At 42.5% G+C, this 21654-nt stretch overlaps 1 protein-coding gene across 6 annotated transcripts in view; it reads left to right on the plus strand.

The window, feature by feature from the left end:
- The window catches only part of RELN (reelin), an 895263-nt gene that overhangs the window by 461698 nt on the left and 411911 nt on the right, over positions 1-21654 (plus strand). For all 6 annotated transcript variants that reach the window (XM_073652257.1, XM_073652259.1, XM_073652258.1 and 3 more), the window contains exon 8: positions 421-472. In XM_073652257.1, the coding sequence (XP_073508358.1) occupies positions 421-472 (52 nt within the window). The remainder of the gene's footprint in view (positions 1-420; positions 473-21654) is intronic.

Consider the following 21654-nt stretch of genomic DNA (forward strand, 5'->3'; position numbering starts at 1 on the left):
AGATAGCTATTTCTTCTGACGTTGCCATACTCATACATGCTTGTTATTATTTATTTATGTTATTTACATAGCTCCATCATATTTCGTAGTGCTTTACAGACATTATCATAATGAAGCATGTGTTCTCAATGTTGATAGATGAGTAGACCAATGCCAGACACCTCTGGAGGTAACTTATCTCATGTAAGAGCTAAAAGGTTAGGAATGTTAAAATATGGTCCAGGATAGTGTTTCCGTAGAGAATAGTGTTGGCACACCACCTTTCACATTAAATGGTCAATGTCTTGAATAAAATTGTCAAGTTTGGCTGACATTCCTAAATATTTATGACCTATAAACTGTAATGTATAGTATTTATATATCATAAAAATAAATGGGCTACACACAAGTTAAATATGTCTTTTTTTCTTTTTTTTGCAGACATCGACTAGCCTGAATACAACCACAGCATCCGTGTTACAGTTTTCGATTGGTAAGCCTATCTATATGACCTGTTCATTAAATTATACAGTGATTGACTGGTTACTAGTGTTGAGCCACCCCCGTAGTGTTCGGGTTCGGTTCGGTTCGTCGAACACCGGGATGTTCGAGGAACTGTTCGTCGAACTGTTCGTCGAACACCTTAGAACACCGTCGAACACCGTTAAAACCAATGGCAGGCAAACAAAAACACATAGAAACACATAGAAAACACCTGCAAAGGTGTCCAAAAGCTGACAAACTGCTCAGAAGACACTCTTTAAAAAAGCCGGCCGGCAAATTCAGCAGCGGCATACACCGGTACCCGACAATTTAGACAAGAAGGAATAGAGCATCACACATAGATTAGATAGATAGAAACATGTCAGTCACACATATAAGAAGCACAGTGACAGTGTTGGTTACTGCACTTGTCATTTAGTGTAAAGGATTTATTAAAAAAAATATTAGTGTTTTCATGCACCGTCTCTTTAAAAAAGCCGGCCGGCAATTCAGCATCTGTACCCGACAATTTAGAACAGAAAGAATAGAGCTTCACACATAGATTAGATAGATAGAAACATGTCAGTCACATATATAAAAAGTATAGTGACGGTGTTGCTTACTGTACTTGTCATTTAGTGTAAAGGATTTATTTAAAAAAATAATAGTGTTTTCATGCACTGTCTCTTTAAAAAAGCCGGCCGGCAATTCAGCATCTGTACCCGACAATTTAGAACAGAAAGAATAGAGCTTCACACATAGATTAGATAGATAGAAACATGTCAGTCACATATATAATAAGTACAGTGACGGTGTTGCTTACTGTACTTGTCATTTAGTGTAAAGGATTTATTTAAAAAAATAATAGTGTTTTCATGCACTGTCTCTTTAAAAAAGCCGGCCGGCAATTCAGCAGCGGTACCCGACAATTTAGAACAGAAAGATAGAGCATCACACATAGATTAGATAGATAGAAACATGTCAGTCACATATATATGAAGTACAGTGATAGTGTTGGTTACTGTACTTGTCATTTAGTATTAAAATAAAGGATTTATTATTAAAAAAATTGGCGTGGGGTTCCCCTTAATTTTAGGCTCTAGCGGAGGTTAAGCAGACGGCTGGGGCAGATGTTTGAAGCCTGGGAAGGGGGTAATACCCACGGAGCTTCCCAGGCTACTAATATCAGCCCCCAGCTGAATACATAGCCTTTACTAGCTATTAAAATGGGGGACCCCCCAAAAAAAATGACGTGGGGTCCCCCCTAATTTAATAGCTAGCAAAGGCTAGGCAGACAGCTGGGGGCTGATATTAATAGCCCAGGAAGGGAGCCATGAATATTGGCCCCCTCCCAGGCTAGAAACACCAGCCGTCAGCCGCCCCAGAAATGGTGCATTCATAGGATGCGCCAATTCTGGCACTTAGCCTCGCTCTTCCACGCTGCCCTGGTGCGGTGGCAGGGGGTAATAGGGTTGGGGTTGATGTCAGCTTATAATGCCAGCTGACATCAAGCCCAGGTTAGTAATGGAGAGGCGTCTATAAGACACCCCCATTACTAACCCCATAGTCAAAGTTAAAAAAAACACAAACACCCAGAATAAAGTCCTTTAATTGAAATAAAGACACAATCCTTTATTGTTCTAAATTAAACCATACTTACCATCACGCCCATTCCAGCTGAAGCCAACGATCTCCTGCAATAAAAGAAAAATAATAAAGCAACCTCATCCTTACCTTTCCATGGTTCCCACGACAGCTTCAGCTCTGCTACATCGAGATGACAGGCTGGACCGCAGCAGAACGCTGCCATCCAGCCTGTCATCCCGCAGACACTGAGAAGCGCAGGCTTGCTTGCGCTGCTCAGCGTCTCTCTGTGACGACATCCAGATGAGCCGAGTTCATGTCCAATGAACTCGGCTCACCTCATGCACGTCACTGACAGCGTGGGAAAATTCTCACGCTGAAGCGCTGATTGCAGGAGAATTTTCCCACGCTGTCAGTGACGTGCAGGAGGTGAGCTGAGTTCATTGGACATGAGCTCACCTCATGCACATCACTGACAGCGTGGGAGAATTCTCCTGCACTCAGCACTTCAGCGTGAGAATTTTCCCACGCTGTCAGTGACGTGCATGAGGTGAGCCGAGTTCATTGGACATGACCTCGGCTCATCTGGATGCCGTCACAGCGAGACAGTGAGGAGCGCAAGCATGCCTGCGCTTCTCAGTGTCTGCGGGATGACAGACTGGATGGCAGCGTTCTGCTGCGGTCCAGCCAGTCATCTCGATGTAGCAGAGCTGAAGCTGTCGTGGGAACCATGGAAAGGTAAGGATGAGGTTGGTTTATTATTTTTCTTTTATTGCAGGAGATCGTTGGCTTCAGCTGGAATGGGTGTGATGGTAAGTATGGTTTAATTTAGAACAATAAAGAATTGTGTCTTTATTTCAATTAAAGGACTTTATTCTGGGTGTTGTGTTTTTTTTAAATACTTTACTAGAAATTCATGGCGGTCATGTCTAATACTGGCGTGACCCCATGAATTTTGGGCTTGGGGCCAGCTGATAATACCAAGCTGGCCCTAACCCCTTTATTACCCAGTGAGCCACCGCACCAGGGCCCTGGATGAGTTGGGTACAGCGCCAGAAGATGGCGCTTCTATGAACGCGCCATTTTCCGGGGTGGCTGCGGACTGCAATTTGTAGCGGGGGGGGCCCAGAAAGCTTGGGCCTCCCTGCGCTGCAGATTCCAGCCCCCAGCTGCCTAGTTGTACCTGGCTGGACACAAAAATAGGGCGAAGCCCCACGTACTTTTTTTTAAATTATTTCATGAAATTCATGAAATAATTAAGAAAAAAAGGCCTTCCCTATATTGTTGTGTCCGGCCAGGTACAAATAGGCAGCTGGTGGTTGGGGGCAGCCCGTTCCTGCCTGCTGTACCTGGCTGGACACAAATATAGTGCGAAGCCCCACTTCAATTTTTTTTAATTATTTCATGAAATTCATGAAATAATTAAGAAAAAAAGGGCTTCCCTATATTGTTGTGTCCGGCCAGGTACAAATAGGCAGCTGGTGGATGGGGGCAGACCGTTCCTGCCTGCTGTACCTGGCTGGACACAAATATAGTGCGAAGCCCCACTTCAATTTTTTTTAATTATTTCATGAAATTCATGAAATAATTAAGAAAAAAAGGGCTTCCCTATATTGTTGTGTCCGGCCAGGTACAAATAGGCAGCTGGTGGATGGGGGCAGCCCGTTCCTGCCTGCTGTACCTGGCTGGACACAAATATAGTGCGAAGCCCCACTTCAATTTTTTTTAATTATTTCATGAAATTCATGAAATAATTAAGAAAAAAAGGGCTTCCCTATATTGTTGTGTCTGGCCAGGTACAAATAGGCAGCTGGTGGATGGGGGCAGCCCGTTCCTGCCTGCTGTACCTGGCTGGACACAAATATGGTGCGAAGCCCCACTTCAATTTTTTTAAATTATTTCAGGAAATTCATGAAATAATTTAAAAAAAATTGACGTGGGGCTTCGCACTATATTTGTGTCCAGCCAGGTACAGCAGGCAGGAACGGGCTGCCCCCAACCACCAGCTGCCTATTTGTACCTGGCCGGACACAACAATATAGGGAAGCCCTTTTTTTCTTAATTATTTCATGAAATAATTTAAAGAAAATTGACGTGGGGCTTCGCCCTGTTTTTGTGTCCAGCCAGGTACAACTAGGCAGCTGGGGGCTGGAATCCGCAGCGCAGGGAGGCCCAAGCTTTCTGGGCCACCCCCGCTGCAAATTGCAGTCCGCAGCCACCCCGGAAAATGGCGCGTTCATAGAAGCGCCATCTTCTGGCGCTGTACCCAACTCATCCAGGGCCCTGATGCGGTGGCTCACTGGGTAATAAAGGGGTTAGGGCCAGCTTGGCATTATCAGCTGGCCCTAAGCCCGAAATTCATGGGGTCACGCCAATATTAGACATGACCACCATGAATTTCTAGTAAAGTATTTAAAAAAAACACAACACCCAGAAAAAAGTCCTTTAATTGAAATAAACACACAATTCTTTATTGTTCTAAATTAAACCATACTTACCATCACGCCCATTCCAGCTGAAGTCAACGATCTCCTGAAATAAAAGAAAAATAATAAAGCAACATCATCCTTACCTTTCCATGCTTCCCATGACAGCTTCAGCTCTGCTACATCGAGATGACAGGCTGGACCGCAGCAGAACGCTGCCATCCAGCCTGTCATCCCGCAGACACTGAGAAGCGCAGGCTTGCTTGCGCTCCACAGTGTCTCTCTGTGAGGGCATCCAGATGAGCCGAGTTAATGTCCAATGAACTCGGCTCACCTCATGCACGTCACTGACAGCGTGGGAAAATTCTCCTGCACTCAGCGCTTCAGCGTGGGAGAATTCTCACACTGAAGCGCTGAGTGCAGGAGAATTCTCCCACGCTGTCAGTGACGTGCAGGAGGTGAGCTGAGTTCATTGGACATGAGCTCACCTTATGCACGTCACTGACAGCGTGGGAAAATTCTCCTGCACTCAGCGCTTCAGCGTGGGAGAATTCTCACGCTGAAGCGCTGAGTGCAGGAGAATTCTCCCACGCTGTCAGTGACGTGCAGGAGGTGAGCTGAGTTCATTGGACATGAGCTCACCTTATGCACGTCACTGACAGCGTGGGAGAATTCTCCTGCACTCACCGCTTCAGCGTGAGAATTTTCCCACGCTGTCAGTGACGTGCATGAGGTGAGCCGAGTTCATTGGACATGAACTCGGCTCATCTGGATGTCGTCACAGAGAGACGCTGAGCAGCGCAAGCATGCCTGCGCTTCTCAGTGTCTGCGGGATGAGAGGCTGGATGGCAGCGTTCTGCTGCGGTCCAGCCTGTCATCTCGATGTAGCAGAGCTGAAGCTGTCGTGGGAACCATGGAAAGGTAAGGATGAGGTTGCTTTATTATTTTTCTTTTATTGCAGGAGATCGTTGGCTTCAGCTGGAATGGGCGTGACGGTAAGTATGGTTTAATTTAGAACAATAAAGGATTGTGTCTTTATTTCAATTAAAGGACTTTATTCTGGGTGTTTGTGTTTTTTTTAACTTTGACTATGGGGTTAGTAATGGGGGTGTCTTATAGACGCCTCTCCATTACTAACCTGGGCTTGATGTCAGCTGGCATTATAAGCTGACATCAACCCCAACCCTATTACCCCCTGCCACCGCACCAGGGCAGCGTGGAAGAGCGAGGCTAAGTGCCAGAATTGGCGCATCCTATGAATGCGCCATTTCTGGGGCGGCTGACGGCTGGTGTTTCTAGCCTGGGAGGGGGCCAATATTCATGGCTCCCTTCCTGGGCTATTAATATCAGCCCCCAGCTGTCTGCCTAGCCTTTGCTAGCTATTAAATTAGGGGGGACCCCACGTCATTTTTTTTGGGGGGTCCCCCATTTTAATAGCTAGTAAAGGCTATGTATTCAGCTGGGGGCTGATATTAGTAGCCTGGGAAGCTCCGTGGGTATTACCCCCTTCCCAGGCTTCAAACATCTGCCCCAGCCGTCTGCTTAACCTCCGCTAGAGCCTAAAATTAAGGGGAACCCCACGCCAATTTTTTTAATAATAAATCCTTTATTTTAATACTAAATGACAAGTACAGTAACCAACACTATCACTGTACTTCATATATATGTGACTGACATGTTTCTATCTATCTAATCTATGTGTGAAGCTCTATTCTGTCTGTTATAAATTGTCGGGTACCGCTGCTGAATTGCCGGCCGGCTTTTTTAAAGAGACGGTGCATGAAAACACTATTATTTTTTTTGATAAATCCTTTACGCTAAATGACAAGTACAGTAAGCAACACTGTCACTGTACTTCGTATATATGTGGCTGACATGTTTTTATCTATCTAATCTATGTGTGAAGCTCTATTCTGTCTGTTATAAATTGTCGGGTACCGCTGCTGAATTGCCGGCCGGCTTTTTTAAAGAGACGGTGCATGAAAACACTATTATTTTTTTTGATAAATCCTTTACGCTAAATGACAAGTACAGTAAGCAGCACTTTCACTGTACTTCGTATATATGTGGCTGACATGTTTATATCTATCTAATCTATGTGTGAAGCTCTATTCTTTCGGTTCTAAATTGTCGGGTACCGGTGTATGCCGCTGCTGAATTGCCGGCTTTTCATGTTTCACTGTTGGCACTGTTCCCATCGATTTGGGCAATCACTGTAATGCCACAACCACCATGGCTGTGGCATTACAGTGAGTGGCAGACAATCCCTGCATGATTGGTGCTCTAAATAGCGCCAGACATGCAGGACACGCTTTTGGTGCACGAACAGTTATCGAACATAACCTCGAACAGCCGAATTTTTTGCAAATCGTTCGGGTTCGTCGAACAACTCGAACACCGCCCAAAACAGCTCGAATTTGAGATTGGCGAACAGTTCTAGTCGAACACCGCTCATCTCTACTGGTTACCTAGTAAAATGTGATCATGTCCTAAACATTTCTGGATCATGTGTTTTCTTTCTGCAGTCTTATGCTAGTTTATTGTAATGTGTTATGTTTTGTACTATGCTGCTTGAATTAAAAAAATGTTTTATGCTACTGTAAGTGTAAAGGCACAACCATATAAAAAAAAATTCTAACAATTATTAAAACAAAAAACAAAACTGTTATCCAAATATCTATGTATGGCTAAAGAGGTTGTACAAAATCATTCTTTTTTCCAGAAACAGTTTGGTATTGCAATTTGTCACGCTGGACAAAGTCCACCGATAAGAGTGGCTATATAAAAAAAATTAAAAATAATGATTATTTTTGCTTTTTCTACAGGGATATTTTACCCTTTTTCTAATTCAAAATACATCAAAAAGCACAAGCTTTTGCTCAAACCATTGTTTTCTTTCTCTGAATGTATATATTTTTATCCTACTTTCTAGCAGATTGTTTTCCAACAGGTACTTAGACATGATAAACATAATAGACTGAAGAAATGTCAGGGTACAGTACAGACCAAAAGTTTGGACACATCTTCTCATTTAAAGATTTTTCTGTATTTTCATGACTATGAAAAGTGTACATTCACACTGAAGGCATCAAAACTATGAATTAACACATGTGGAATTATATACTTAACAAAAAAGTGTGAAACAACTGAAAATATGTCTTATATTCTAGATTCTTCAAAGTAGCCACCTTTTGCTTTGATGACTGCTATGCACACTCTTGGCATTCTCTTGATGAGCTTCAAGAGGTAGTCACCGGAAATGGTCTTCCAACAACCTTGAAGGAGTTCCCAGAGATGCTTAGCACTTGTTGGCCCTTTTGCCTTCACTCTGCGGTCCAGCTCACCCCAAACCATCTCGATTGGGTTCAGGTCTGGTGACTTTGGAGGCCAGGTCATCTGGCATAGCACCCCATCACTCTCCTTCTTGGTCAAATAGCCCTTACACAGCCTGGAGGTGTGTTTGGGGTCATTGTCCTGTTGAAAAATAAATGATGGTCCAACTAAACGCAAAGCGGATGGAATAGCATGCCGCTGCAAGATGCTGTGGTAGCCATGCTGGTTCAGTATGCCTTCAATTTTGAATAAATCCCCAACAGTGTCCCCAGCAAAGCACCCCTACACCATCACACCTCCTCCTCCATGCTTCATGGTGGGAACCAGGCATGTAGAGTCCATCTGTTCACCTTTTCTGCGTCGCACAAAGACACGGTGGTTGGAACCAAAGATCTCAAAGTTGGACTTATCAGACCAAAGCACAGATTTCCACTGGTCTAATGTCCATTCCTTGTGTTCTTTAGGCCAAACAAGTCTCTTCTGCTTGTTGCCTGTCCTTAGCAGTGGTTTCCTAGCTGCTATTTTACCATGAAGGAATGCTGCACAAAGTCTCCTCTTAACAGTTGTTGTAGAGATGTGTCTGCTGCTAGAACTCTGTGTGGCATTGACCTGGTCTCTAATCTGAGCTGCTGTTAACCTGCGATTTCTGAGGCTGGTGACTCGGATAAACTTATCCTCAGAAGCAGAGGTGACTCTTTGTCTTCCTTTCCTGGGACGGTCCTCATGTGAGCCAGTTTCTTTGTAGCGCTTGATGGTTTTTGTAACTGCACTTAGGGACACTTTCAAAGTTTGGCCAATTTTTTGGACTGACTGACCTTCATTTCTTAAAGTAATGATGGCCACTTGTTTTTCTTTACTTAGCTGCTTTTTTCTTGCCAAAGTACAAATTCTAACAGTCTATTCAGTAGGACTATCAGCTGTGTATCCACCAGACTTCTGCACAACACAACTGATGGCCCCAACCCCATTTATAAGGCAAGAAATCCCACTTATTAAACCTGACAGGGCACACCTGTGAAGTGAAAACCATTTCCAGTGACTACCTCTTGAAGTTCATCAAGAGAATGCCAAGAGTGTGCAAAGCAGTCATCAAAGCAAAAGGTGGCTACTTTGAAGAACCTAGAATATAAGACATATTTTCAGTTGTTTCACACTTTTTTGTTAAGTATATAATTCCACATGTGTTAATTCATAGTTTTGATGCCTTCAGTGTGAATGTACAATTTTCATAGTCATGAAAATACAGAAAAATCTTTAAATGAGAAGGTGTGTCCAAACTTTTGGTCTGTACTGTATATAATGCTTCAAAGACATGGAGCTGTGATATACATCACAGGAGAAGACATTGGGCTGCGGTATATACATCATAGGAGGAGACATGGGGCTGTGGTATGTACATCACAGGAGGAGACATGGGGCTGTGCCCTAGACATCAAAGGATGCGACATGGGGCTGCAGTATACACATCACATGAGACGCTGCTGTCTTTTGTGGGACAGGAGCACATTGTGTGCTAACTCCGCCCACAAAGTACGTTGTGACGCTGGCACTGGCCAGGACGTAATCTTTCTGGAGAAAAGGTCATCGCTGGCCATAAATGGCTCACGGTCCTGAGGTTCCCCACCCCTGTTCTCGATGCTGCAGTTGCTATTGAGTGCAAAATCTAATTGTTAAACAGGATCAGAGTTACAGTGGGGAAAATAAGTATTTGATACACTAACGATTTTGCAAGTTTTCCCACCTACCAAGAATGGAGAGGTCTGTAATTTTTATCATAGGTACACAGAATCTAACAATAAAAACTAGAAAATCACATTGTATGTTTCTTAAATAATTAAATTGCATATTATTGCATGAATAAGTATTTGATCACCTACCAAAGAGCAAGAATTCTGGCTCTCACAGACCTGTTAATTTTTTTGAGAAGCCCCCCTACTCTGCACTCATTACCTGTATTAATTGCACCAGTTTGAACTCGTTACCTGTATAAAAGACATCTGTCCACACGCTCGATTAATCACACTCCAACTTCTCCACCATGACCAAGAACAAAGAGCTGTCTAAGAACACCAGGGACAAAATTATAGACCTGCACAAGGCTGGGATGGGCTACAGGACAATAGGCAAGCAGCTTGTTGAGAAGGCAACAACTGTTGGTACAATTATTAGAAAATGGGAGAAACACAAGATGACTGTTAATCTTCCTCGGTCTTGGACTCCATACAAGATGCTGCCTCGTGGGGTAAGAATGATTCTTAGAAAGGTTATTAATCAGCCCAGAACTACATGGGAAGGCCTGGTCAATGACCTGTAAAGAGCTGGGACCACAGTCTCAAACATTATTGTCAGTAACACACTATGCCATCATGGATTAAAATCCTGCAGGGCTCGTAAGGTGCCCTTGCTCATGTCAGCACATGTCCAGGCCCGTTTGAAGTTTGCCAATGACCATCTGGATGATCCAGAGGAAGCATGGGAGAAGGTCATGTGGTCAGATGAGGCCAAAATAGATATTTTTGGTATCAAGTCCACTCGCCGTGTTTAGAGGAAGGATGAGTGTAACCCCCACCTACTGTATCCTCACCCATCCCTTGTAGACTGTGAGCCCTCACGGGCAGGGTCCTTGCTCCTCCTGTACCAGTCGCTGACTCGTTTTGTTAAGACTATGTAAATGTTTTTGCTATGTATATCCCTTCTTCACATGTAAAGCGCCATGGAATAAATGGCGCTGTAATAATAAATAATAATAATAATATTAACCCCAAGAACACCATCCCAACCGTGAAGCATGGTGGGGGAAACATCATACTTGGGGGTGCTTTTCTGCAAAGGGGACAGGATGACTGCTCCGTATTGAAGGGAGGATGGATGGGGTCATGTATCGCTACAGTTTGATCAACAACCTCCTTCCCTCAGTAAGAGCATTGAAGATGGGTCATGGCTGGGTATTCCAGTATGACAATGACCCGAAACACACAGCCAGGGCAGCTAGGGAGTGGCTCCGTAAGAAGCATTTCAAGGGCCGGGAGTGACCTAGCCAGTCTCCAGACCTGAACCCAATAGGAAATCTTTGGAGGAAGCTGAAACTCAATATTGCCCAGAGACAGCCCCAAAACCTAAAAGATCTGGCAAAGATCTGTATGGAGGAGTGGGCCAAAATCCCTGCTGCGGTGTGTGCAAACTTGGTCAAGAACGTCTGACCTCTGTAATTGCAAACAAAGCTTTCTGTACCAAATATTCAGTTTTGTTTTTATATTGTATCAAATACTTATTAAAATGAAAAATTAAAATTAATTATGTAAAAATCATGCATAGTGATTTTCAGGATTTTTTTTAAGATTCTGTCTCTCACATTTGAAGTGTACCTACGATAAAAATCACAGACCTCTCTATTCTTTGTAGGTGGGAAAACTTGCAAAATCAGCAGTTTATCAAACACTTATTTTCCCCACTGTATCTCTGATATTGTAGTAGGATGTTTGGTGTATATTACAGCTGGCATCTACTAATGCTGACACAGACACAGGTCCTGAGCCAGCACTATCCATGTAACATAACTATTTGTTATTCCAAATCTCAATGTGCACTTACATTTTGGTGCAAAAAGTTAGTTAAAAAGTACACACATTATCCCCCATATCTAGACTTACATCTAATAAATAAGTTTTAAAAAAGACAAACTTTGTCAACAATTTTTAACCATGAACCATGAATGTGGCATATAATAGATCATACACTGGATATAAAAAGTCTACACACCTCTGTTAAAATGGTAGGTTTTTGATATGTAAAAAAAAATCAAATCAAGAAAAATAATTTCAGAACTTTTTCTACCTTTTAATGACACCCATAATCTGTATGATTCAATTGAAAAATAAACTGAAATCTTTTCAAGTGGAAAAATAAAAATACTGTGGTTGCATAAATATTCACACCCTTAAAGTAATACTTTGTTGAATAACTCTATGAATTTATGACAGCATTCCGTGTTTTTCGGGTAATAGTCTATCAGCATGGAAATCCTTTCCCATTCGACCTTACAGTATTGCTCCAAATCTATCAGATAGTGAGGGCATCTCCCGTGTACAGCTCTTTAAAGGTCAACCCACAGATTTTCAATTGGATTCAGGTGTGAGCTCTGGCTGGGCCATTCCAAATCTTTGATCTTTTTCTGGCGAAGCCATACTTTTGTTGATTTGGAGGTATGCTTAGCGTGATTGTCGTGCTAAGAGGTGAAGTTCCCCTTCATCTTCAGCTTTTTAGCAGAGGCCTGAAGAGTTTGATGCAAAATTGACTGATATTTGACACTGTTCATAGTTCCCTCCACATTGACTAAATCCCCAGGCCAACTGCCAAAAACAGCCCCAAAGCATAATGCTGCCTCCACAAAGCAGCATTATTTGGGTATGATGTTCTTTTGATGATGCGCAGTGTTGGCCTTTGCGCCAAACATACCTTTTGGAATTAAACTTAAACAAAAAGTTAAACTTTGCTCTCTTCTCACCATAACACGTTTTCCCACATGCTTTTGTCAGACTTCATGTAGGTTTGGCAAAACATAGCCATCCTTGGATGTCTTTTTTATAAGAATAAGCTTCCGTCAGGCAAGACATGTGACGAATATGGGAGATTGTTGTCACATACAGTGTACAACCAGTACTTGCCAGAAATTCCTGCAGCTCCTTTAATATTGCTGTACGCCTCTTGACAGCCTATCGGACAAATTTTCTTCTTGTTTTTTTGTAAAGGGGTGGGGAGCCGAAGATGTGGTTCATCAATGTTCTATGGCACTCGCAACCAAATGTCGCCATCCACTCAGTGAACCGAGTAAGGTGTAACTAGAAGATGGAGGAAGCATTTCTGGAGGGATGAACTTGAAGGGGACACCAGGTCAGGTGCAGTGGCACAGTTATCAAATATAAAAGGTCAGAGTGATAAGTCAGAAAGTTAGTTGGCACCAACAAGTGAGACAGGGAGGACATGTGAGCGATGGAACACAGGGGCAGAGTACCTGAAGAGTGGCTGGAGACTGAGACAGGCGGGATATCGTGGGTCAAACACCAAAGGCCAGACTACGTCGGTCAAGACCCGAGGCCCAGACTCCATTGTTCAAGACCCAAAGTTCAGTCTTCACCAGTTAAGACCTGATCATTGTACAGGGCCAGACATCTGCCATGGTAACTAGGCGACTTGAGTGAACCGGGTCATTACTTCCAGCATAGACGTATGATACAGGGCGTGGGCCGGTGCCGTGCTACAGAAGGGACCGGAAAAGGCCAGTGTGAGAAACACACATAGGGTACTAAGTGACTTGCTACTAAGGACTTGTGGCCTAGCGGAAAATACTGGTGACCCCAGTTAGTGCCAGTATAATAATCGAAAGCACCTGAAGGACTTATTGCAGTGACGGGCCTATCGTTGCGACTGACGCCCGTGGAGTTAAAGCAGAAGGACATAAAAAAGCTGTTCACACTGAGAGATAACTAGATAAAACAAAGATTAAGATATTGAAATTGTTTTACTGTTATTATCACCATTATTGCTGAGATTGTGTAACTTGTTATCCTGAACCCAAACAACTGGCTGTTTCTATAATTAACACCTTGATTTCCAGGTTAGGGGAATAAATAGTTTTAGTTGGTTCTTCTGCCTCATCATTATCTGGTTGTTGCATCCTAGCAACCTGTTCACATTTTCATCAATTTTTCAGGGACGTCCAGTTCTAGGTAATGTCACTGTTGTACCAAATTTAAATCACTTCTTGATGACATCTTCACAGTGTTCTATGTTATATCTAGTGTCTTGGAAAAAAAATTTGTACCCTTCTCCTGACTGATAACTTTTAAAAGTAATATGCTTTTGCTGTAAAATGCAACTGAGTAAATGTTAGGAAAATATTGCTAGAACAGCTAAACTTTATATAGGGGTTAATCAAAATAACTTTATGGCAGCTTTGTACTGACTGCTATTTAACATGAATTTAAATGTGATTGGCTAATTCTGAACACAACCACATCCCCATTTATAAGAGGGTGTTCACACTTATACAATTACATTATTTTAATTTGCTTGTTTTTCAATGGATATGTAGATATTGTGGGTGACATTAAAGATGGAAAAAGTTTTGAAATAATTCTTCTTGGTATTTTTTTACATGAAAACCTTGGCATTTTAATAGGGAGGGGTGTGTAGACTTTTTATATCTACTGTGTATATTGTATGTTGCATATCACTTTGTAGGGATACACATTTTAGATTTTTTTGTAGAATTTTTTAATACATTATAAATATTATTTTCGATTTTTTTTAATAATGTGACATTGTTTTCTTTAAATAAAAAACATCATATTGACATTCTTTTTCAAAATGTGTGACAAGAAAATATTTTGTATGTGTTTTAGTTACAGACTGTTTTGCCTGAAATAACTAATGGTGGTTTTGCAGTGATGCAGAAATTTGCTAATTAAAATAGCGGGAGATGTCTTAATCTTCCTCTCATTATGTGACTATTCATTCTACTGTATAGAATCATGTTCAGTTTCATCTTTCATGCTGCTTGAATGTATATGACAAACTAAAGATGAGGTTGATTGGTTCTGAACGTGATTCTTCTAAGTAAAATAAATGAATATGATTAAAATTTGGAGCCCTGGTGTGGGGAATAGTACAAAGATGGACGGCAGATGTTCTTTCACTGGAACACAGGCTGTAGAAGCAGATGGGCTCAAAATAATTATAAATTGATATCTACACTAACCTTCACTTGTTATTATATACGATATATATGTGCGTTTGGGTGTCTGTGTGTGTGCACACTTTTCAACATTGAAGTTGCAACACCAAGAGGGAAAAGTTGTGGCATTATGAAAATCAGGATCAATAGACATATTACTGATATGCAAAAGATAAAAGAATGGAAACAAACTTTTCAAAACATCTCAATTTATTCAGTATCGAGTATGAGCACCATGTGCAGAAATACACAAACTTACATGCCTTGATATGCCATCAATGAGGTTATTAATGGTTGTCTGAGAAATGTTCTGCCATGATGACTACACTTAGTTATGCAGATCATCATGATCCACTGTTGGCAGCTCCCTTACGGGTGCAGGTTTTTATTACAACTTTTGACTTTAAAAAAATGGATGTGATGTGTCATTCTTTTGTGTCATTCATTGAATCACAGTATCTTCCTTGTTTCATATATTGAACCATAGTATCATTCTTCTTAGCACCTAAGCACTTTATTCTGTTTAAGGAATTAACTGCACTTTTCATGATATAATAACATTCAGCAGGTTTAAGGTTATTCACCTCATCGTAATGCATAATTAGCACTTGTTGCACTTTATCTTCTTCTTTCTTTAACCCTTTTCTGACATTTGCAGTAATAGTACGTCCTTGTGCCCTGGACCTATTGGGCCAGTGACGCACCATTACATGCAATGTGATCGCGCCAGCACGCAAGCTGCGTGGAGCGATCGCAGCCGAGTATCAGCTGATGCTCCCGGCGCATTAACCCCCGAAATGCTGCGATCGAATTCCATTCCGGAAGCAAGGGGAGGTAAGTGCGACCAACTTACTTCCTCTCCGGCATCTCGCAATGTCTGTGCCGGGTCCTGGTAGTTGTCATGGCGACCCGATGTCGTCATGATGACATCCGGGTCACCATACAACAGGAAGTTACTTTGATCATGCGCAGTGCGTGATCAAAGTAACTTCTGCCTGTGCAGTGCTGACAGGCTATATAGCATAGAGATGCTGCTGCATCTCTATGCTATATAAGCGATCAGCTTGCAAAAAGTGAAAGTCCCATAGTGGGACAAAGTGTAAGTGTAAAAAAAAGTAAAGTGAAAATAAAATTTAAAAAAAAAAATTGTAAAAAAATCAACAAAAATAATCCTCAAAAAAAAAAATATAATGTACCCATAAATAAGTATTATTATGAGAAAAAAAACAACCCAATAAAAGTACACATATTTGGTATCGCCGTGTCCGGAACGACCTGACCTATAAAAATGTCCCACTAGTTAACCTCTTTAGTGAACACGGTGAAAAAAAAAACGAAAACAAAGCAAAAAACTATGCTTTTTCATCATACGACTAAACAAAAAATGGAATAAAACGCGATAAAAAAGATGAATGTAAATAAAAATGGTACCGCTAAAAACGTTATCTTGTCCTGCAAAAAACAAGCTGCCATGCAGCTCCATAAGCTGAAAAGCTCTCAGAATAAAGCGATAGAATTTTTTTTTTTCTGTAAAATAGTTTTTATTGTGTAAAAGTGCCAAAACATAAGAAAACTATCTAAATGTGGTACAGCTGTAAATGTACTGACCCGAAGAATAAAGCTGTCTTATCAATTTTACCACATGCAGATCGACATTAAAAAAAAAAAAAAAATCCTGAATTGTTGTTTTTTGTTTATTCTGCCTCCCAAAAATTGAAACAGCATGTGATCAAAAAATTTCACATGCCCGAAAATGGTACCAATAAAAACGTCAACTTGTCCCACGAAAAAACAAGCCGTCAAATGACTGTCGGCCGAAATATGGAAAAATTATAGTTCTCAAAATATGGCGATGCAAAAACTAGTCTTTGCAAATAAAAAAGCGTCTTTTAGTGTATGACATCTGTCAATCATAAAAACCCGATATGACTCTGGCATCAGTGTAATAGCACCGACCCGAAGAATAAAGTCATCTAATCACTTATGCCGCAAGAGAAATGGTGTAAAAAATAAACTCTAGGTGTACGGTTGTCCTAGGGTTAGGGATGTGCTATGATTGGGATTTTTTCAAAAGTAAAGAAAAAAAATGATGGCGATATGGCGACTAGTGTTGAGCGCAAGTGTTCGCTACTTGAGTTTGCATCGGATACTCGGGTATGTACCGATTATCGCGGGTGCTCGAGTGACATGCTTGAGTTTCCACCCCATATGCTTCGTGGACAAAAAAAACTCGCGGGGATTGCCTGTCTTGCACGAACGATCCCCGTATGTTTTTTCTGGGTATCTAACAACCGTGAAACATGCGGTGCAGGGACTCGAACGTGTCACTTGAGCACCCGCAATACATGGTGCATACCCGAGTACCTGATGCAAACTCAAGTAGCGAGCACTTGCGCTCAAGACTAATGACAACTTATTCAATATAATGACCTAATGTTATCAAATTCTGTGTCGTACCTCTGGGTTCAAAATGTTCACTATACCCCTTGATAAAATCCTTGAGTGGTCTAGTTTCCAAAATGGGGTCACTTGTGGGGGGTTTCCACTATTTAGGTGCATCAGGAGCGATCTAAACATGACACGGCATCCGCTCTTGATTCCAGCCAATTTTGAGTTCAAAAAGTCACACAGTGCTCCTTCCCTTCTGAACCCTGCCGTGTGCCCAAACAGTGTATTTTTTCCACATATGGGCTATCAGCCTACTCAGGAAAAATTGCACATCAGTTTTTTGGGTTCATTTTCTCCTCTTACCCTTGTGAAAATAAAAAAATTGGGGCTAAAAGATCATATTTGTGGAAAAAGTTTGATTTTTTTATTGTCACAGGGCCATGTTATAAACTTCTCTGAAACACCTGAGGGCTCACCACACATCTAGATAAGTTCTCTGAGGGGTCTAGTTTCCAAAATAGTGTCACTTGTGGGGGGTTTCCACTGTTTAGGCACATCAGGAGCTCTCCAAACGCAACATGGCATCCGCTAATTATTCAAGCAAATTTTACATTCAAAAAGTCAAATGGAGCTCTTTCCCTTCCGAACCCTGCTGTGCGCCCAAACAGTGGTTTTCTCCCACATATGGGGTATCAGCTTACTCAGGAGAAATTGCACAACAAATGGTATGGTTCAATTTCTCCTGTTGCCCTCATGAAAATACAAGATTGGGGGCTGAAAAACATTTTTGTGTGAAAAATGTGAAAATTTTATTTTTATGGCTCAATGTTATAAACTTCTGTGAAGCACCTTAGGGTTCAAGGTGCTCACCACACATCTAGATAAGTTCCGTAAGGGGTCTAGTTTCCAAAATGGTGTCACTTGTGGGGGATTTCCACTGTTTAGGCACATAAGAGGCTCCCCAAATGCAACATGGTGTCCGCTAATTATTCAAGCACATTTTACATTCAAAAAGTCAAATGGCGCTCCTTCCCTTCCGAGCCCTGCTGTGCATCCAAACAGTGGTTTTCCCCCACACATGGGGTACTGGCCTGCTCAGGAGAAACTGCACAACAAATTTTGGGGGTCCATTTTTTCCTGTTACCCTTGCGAAAATAAAAAAATTGGGGTCTAAAGTACCATTTTTGTGAAAAAAGTTAAATGTTCATTTTTTTCTTCCACATTCTAAAAATTCCTGTGAAGCACCTGAAGGGTTAATAAACTTCTTGAATGTGGTTCTGAGCACCTTGGGGGGGGGGGGGGGCAGTTTTTAGAATGGTATCACCTTTGGGTATTTTCGGACATAAAGGCCCCTCAAAGTCACTTCAAATGTGATGTGGTCCCTAAAAAAAATGGTTTTGTAAATTTTGTTGGAAAAATGAGAAATCGCTGGTCAACTTTTAACCCTTATAACTTCCTAACAAACAGGTTTGTTTTTGTGGATAGTGATGTTCTCCCCTCCATTGTGAGGTTCCCTTTTTATGTTATTGTGATTTTTAATTCTATCAATAAAAGTTTGCATTTTTTATGACAACTGGAGCTAGAGTCTCTTTTGCCCTGGTCCGCAATCTTGACTAAATAGGGATCTTGGAGTATGATAAATGTTTAAAAGTGTCTAGCAGCAAATAATCATTATTGGACTTATGTGAATAATTCTAGCTGAGTAACGAAGTAACACTGACAATCCTATTTTCAAAAATCATATTACATGGTGCGTATCAGTTTCAGATTGAACATGACAAATGAAATCATCACATAGGCATTAATAATAATAAATATGAAGGTATTGAAATGACTGTTGGGTGTTGTTATTGATTGACAGGCTTTGGTGCCTTGTTCCATATCATAAGTAGGTAGTTTTTTACTCCTCCTTGTTTCTGGTAATAAAGCCAAATAAAGAATTGAGAATAATTGTACATCTGAAAAATGTAAACACACAGCTGCAGCAGAAGAAATTCAAAATGGAAATGCCTTACTTTTTGGGATTTCACCCCATGTATTTTCTCCAAGTTTGTCAAAGTTTGCAGTCCGTTGTCAGAGTAAAAGACATTCTTTTCCCACAATTTCCTGATTGTGGCTCCAGCAAGAAAAATGCTGAATGTATATGAATCAAGTGATAGACATTCTTTCTCGTTTAGGCTGGATTATATATTATCAGAAATTTTGAGTGATCCTTCTTCAAACTCAGAAGTTCTTAGGGGTGATATTATGAAACATTTTCTTCAGGAGATAATTCAGATATTTTCTCTAGTGGTAGAGCCTTATTACCAGACCTCAAGTATCTGTGAGCTAGGGGCGTACATAGAAATCATGAGGCCCCATAGCAGAAGCTCTAATTGCCCCCCCCCCCCACAAAAAAAATATATTTTCTTTTTCTGTGTCACAGAAGAGCCGATCTCACAACTTTCCATCCTTTACATAGCAATTTTCCTGCTGCTGAAGTCCTAGATTCCTCTTTCATTCGCCCATAAAGTATGATGCCAACAAAAGTGCCCCCCAAACACAGTATGATACCCCCATGGTGCATGCCTCCACATTAGCCTCCACATGCACAGTATAATGACCCTATTGTACCCCACTTCAACTCCCAAGGCAAAGTATGGTGACCCCAACACAGTATGATCCCCCAACTGTGACCCCCACAGAGCCCTCTATACTGTATAATGGGCCTACATACAGTATAATGGCCCGCACTAGCCCTCCAAACAGTATAATGGCCCCACACAAACCTTCACACCATATAATTGCTTTCATACAGTATAATGACCCCCCACATAGCCTTCCATATAGTATAATATGCCACCGATAATCCGCCATATAGTATAATGCACCCCCATAATCCTCCATATAGTATAATTAACTTCCCATGGTCCTCCATAGAATATAATGCACTCCCCACAGTCCTCCATACAGTATATTACACACCCCATAGGGTAAAATGCAGCCCCCATATAGTATAATGCACCCCACAGTCCTGCAATATTATGGGCACCACGTACTCCCTGATTTTAAAATACTGTATATTTTAAATAAACTGACCAGAGTATAAGCCGAGACCCCTAATTTTACCACAAAAAACTGGGAAAACGTATTGACTTGAGTATAAACCTAGGGTGGGAAATGCAGCAGCTACTGGTAAATTTCCCCATCCTGGTATGTGTGGCCCCCTCATCCCCCAATCGTGCTATGCGTGGCCCCCTCAATCCCCCAATATTGGTATGTGTGTCCCCCTCAATCCTCCAATCCTGGTATGCGTGGCCCCCTCAATCCCACAATCCTGGTAGGTGTGGCCACCTCAATCCCCCAATCATGGCGTGTGGCCCCCTCAATCCCCCAATCCTGGAATGTGTGACCTCCTCAATCCCCCAATCCTGGTATGTGTGGCCTCCTCAATCCCCCCAATCCAGGTATGTGTGGCCTCCTCAATCCCCCAATCCTGGTATGTGTAGTCTCCTCAATCCCCCAATCCTGGTATGAGTGGCCTCCTCAATCCCCCAATCCTGGTGTGTGTGGCCTCCTCAATCCCCCAATCCTGGTATGTGTGGCCTCCTCAATCCCCCAATCCTGGTATGTGCGGCCTCCTTAATTCCCCCAATCCTGGTATGTGTGGCCTCCTCAATCCCCCAATCCTGGTATGTGTGGCCTCCTCAATCCCCCAATCCTGGTATGAGTGTCCACCTCAATCCCCCAATCATGACATGTGGCCCCCTCAATCCCCCAATCCTGGAATGTGTGACCTCCTCAATCTCCCAATCCTGGTATGTGTGGCCTCCTCAATCCCCCCAATCCTGGTATGTGTGGCCTCCTCAATCCCCCAATCCTGGTATGTGTAGTCTCCTCAACCCCCAATCCTGGTATGAGTGGCCTCCTCAATCCCCCAATCCTGGTGTGTGTGGCCTCCTCAATCCCCCAATCCTGGTATGTGTGTGGCCTCCTCAATCCCCCAATCCTGGTATGTGTGACCTCCTCAATCCCCCAATCCTGGTATGTGCGGCCTCCTTAATTCCCCCAATCCTGGTATGTGTGGCCTCCTCAATCCCCCAATCCTGGTATGTGTGGCCTCCTCAATCCCCCAATCCTGGTATGCGTGGCCCCCTCAATCCCCCAATCCTGGTATGTGTGTCTCCCTCAATCCCCCAATCCTGGTATGCGTGGCCCCCTCAATCCCCCAATCCTGGTATGTGTGGCCTCCTCAATCCCCCAATCCTGGTATGAGTGGCCTCCTCAATCCCCCAATCCTGGTATGTGTGGCCCCCTCAATCCCCCAATCCTGGTATGTGTGGTCTCATCAATCCCCCAATCACTGCTCACACATAAAACAATAAACACTTATACTCACCTTCCTTCCTCACCTCTGCTCCAGCGCTGTTGCGTCCTGCTTGCTGCAGCTCATGTCGGCATCTGAGCAGCGCGCGCTCTTGGACGCTGAGGTGAGCTGCTGCTGTCACCACGTTCACTTCTCTCCATGCCGGGACTGTGGGCGTGAAGAAGAGTGAATATGCATTCTCTTTAGTAGCGGGCACTGTCAGCAGGAGCCGCGACTCAACGCTCCTCCGTGCGCGCTACTAAAGAAAATGAATATTCCCTCTTCTCCATGCCCATGGGAGTGGAGAAGAGGTAATATTCATGTTCCTTTAGCAGCGGGCACACGTGGTAGCTGCAGCAGCCGGCTACTGTGTGTGCCTCGCT

This window comes from Phyllobates terribilis, unplaced genomic scaffold, assembly GCF_046119375.1.
Source record: "Phyllobates terribilis strain yellow unplaced genomic scaffold, ASM4611937v1 Scaffold_11__3_contigs__length_659146591, whole genome shotgun sequence".
Classification (NCBI taxonomy): Eukaryota; Metazoa; Chordata; class Amphibia; order Anura; family Dendrobatidae; genus Phyllobates; species Phyllobates terribilis.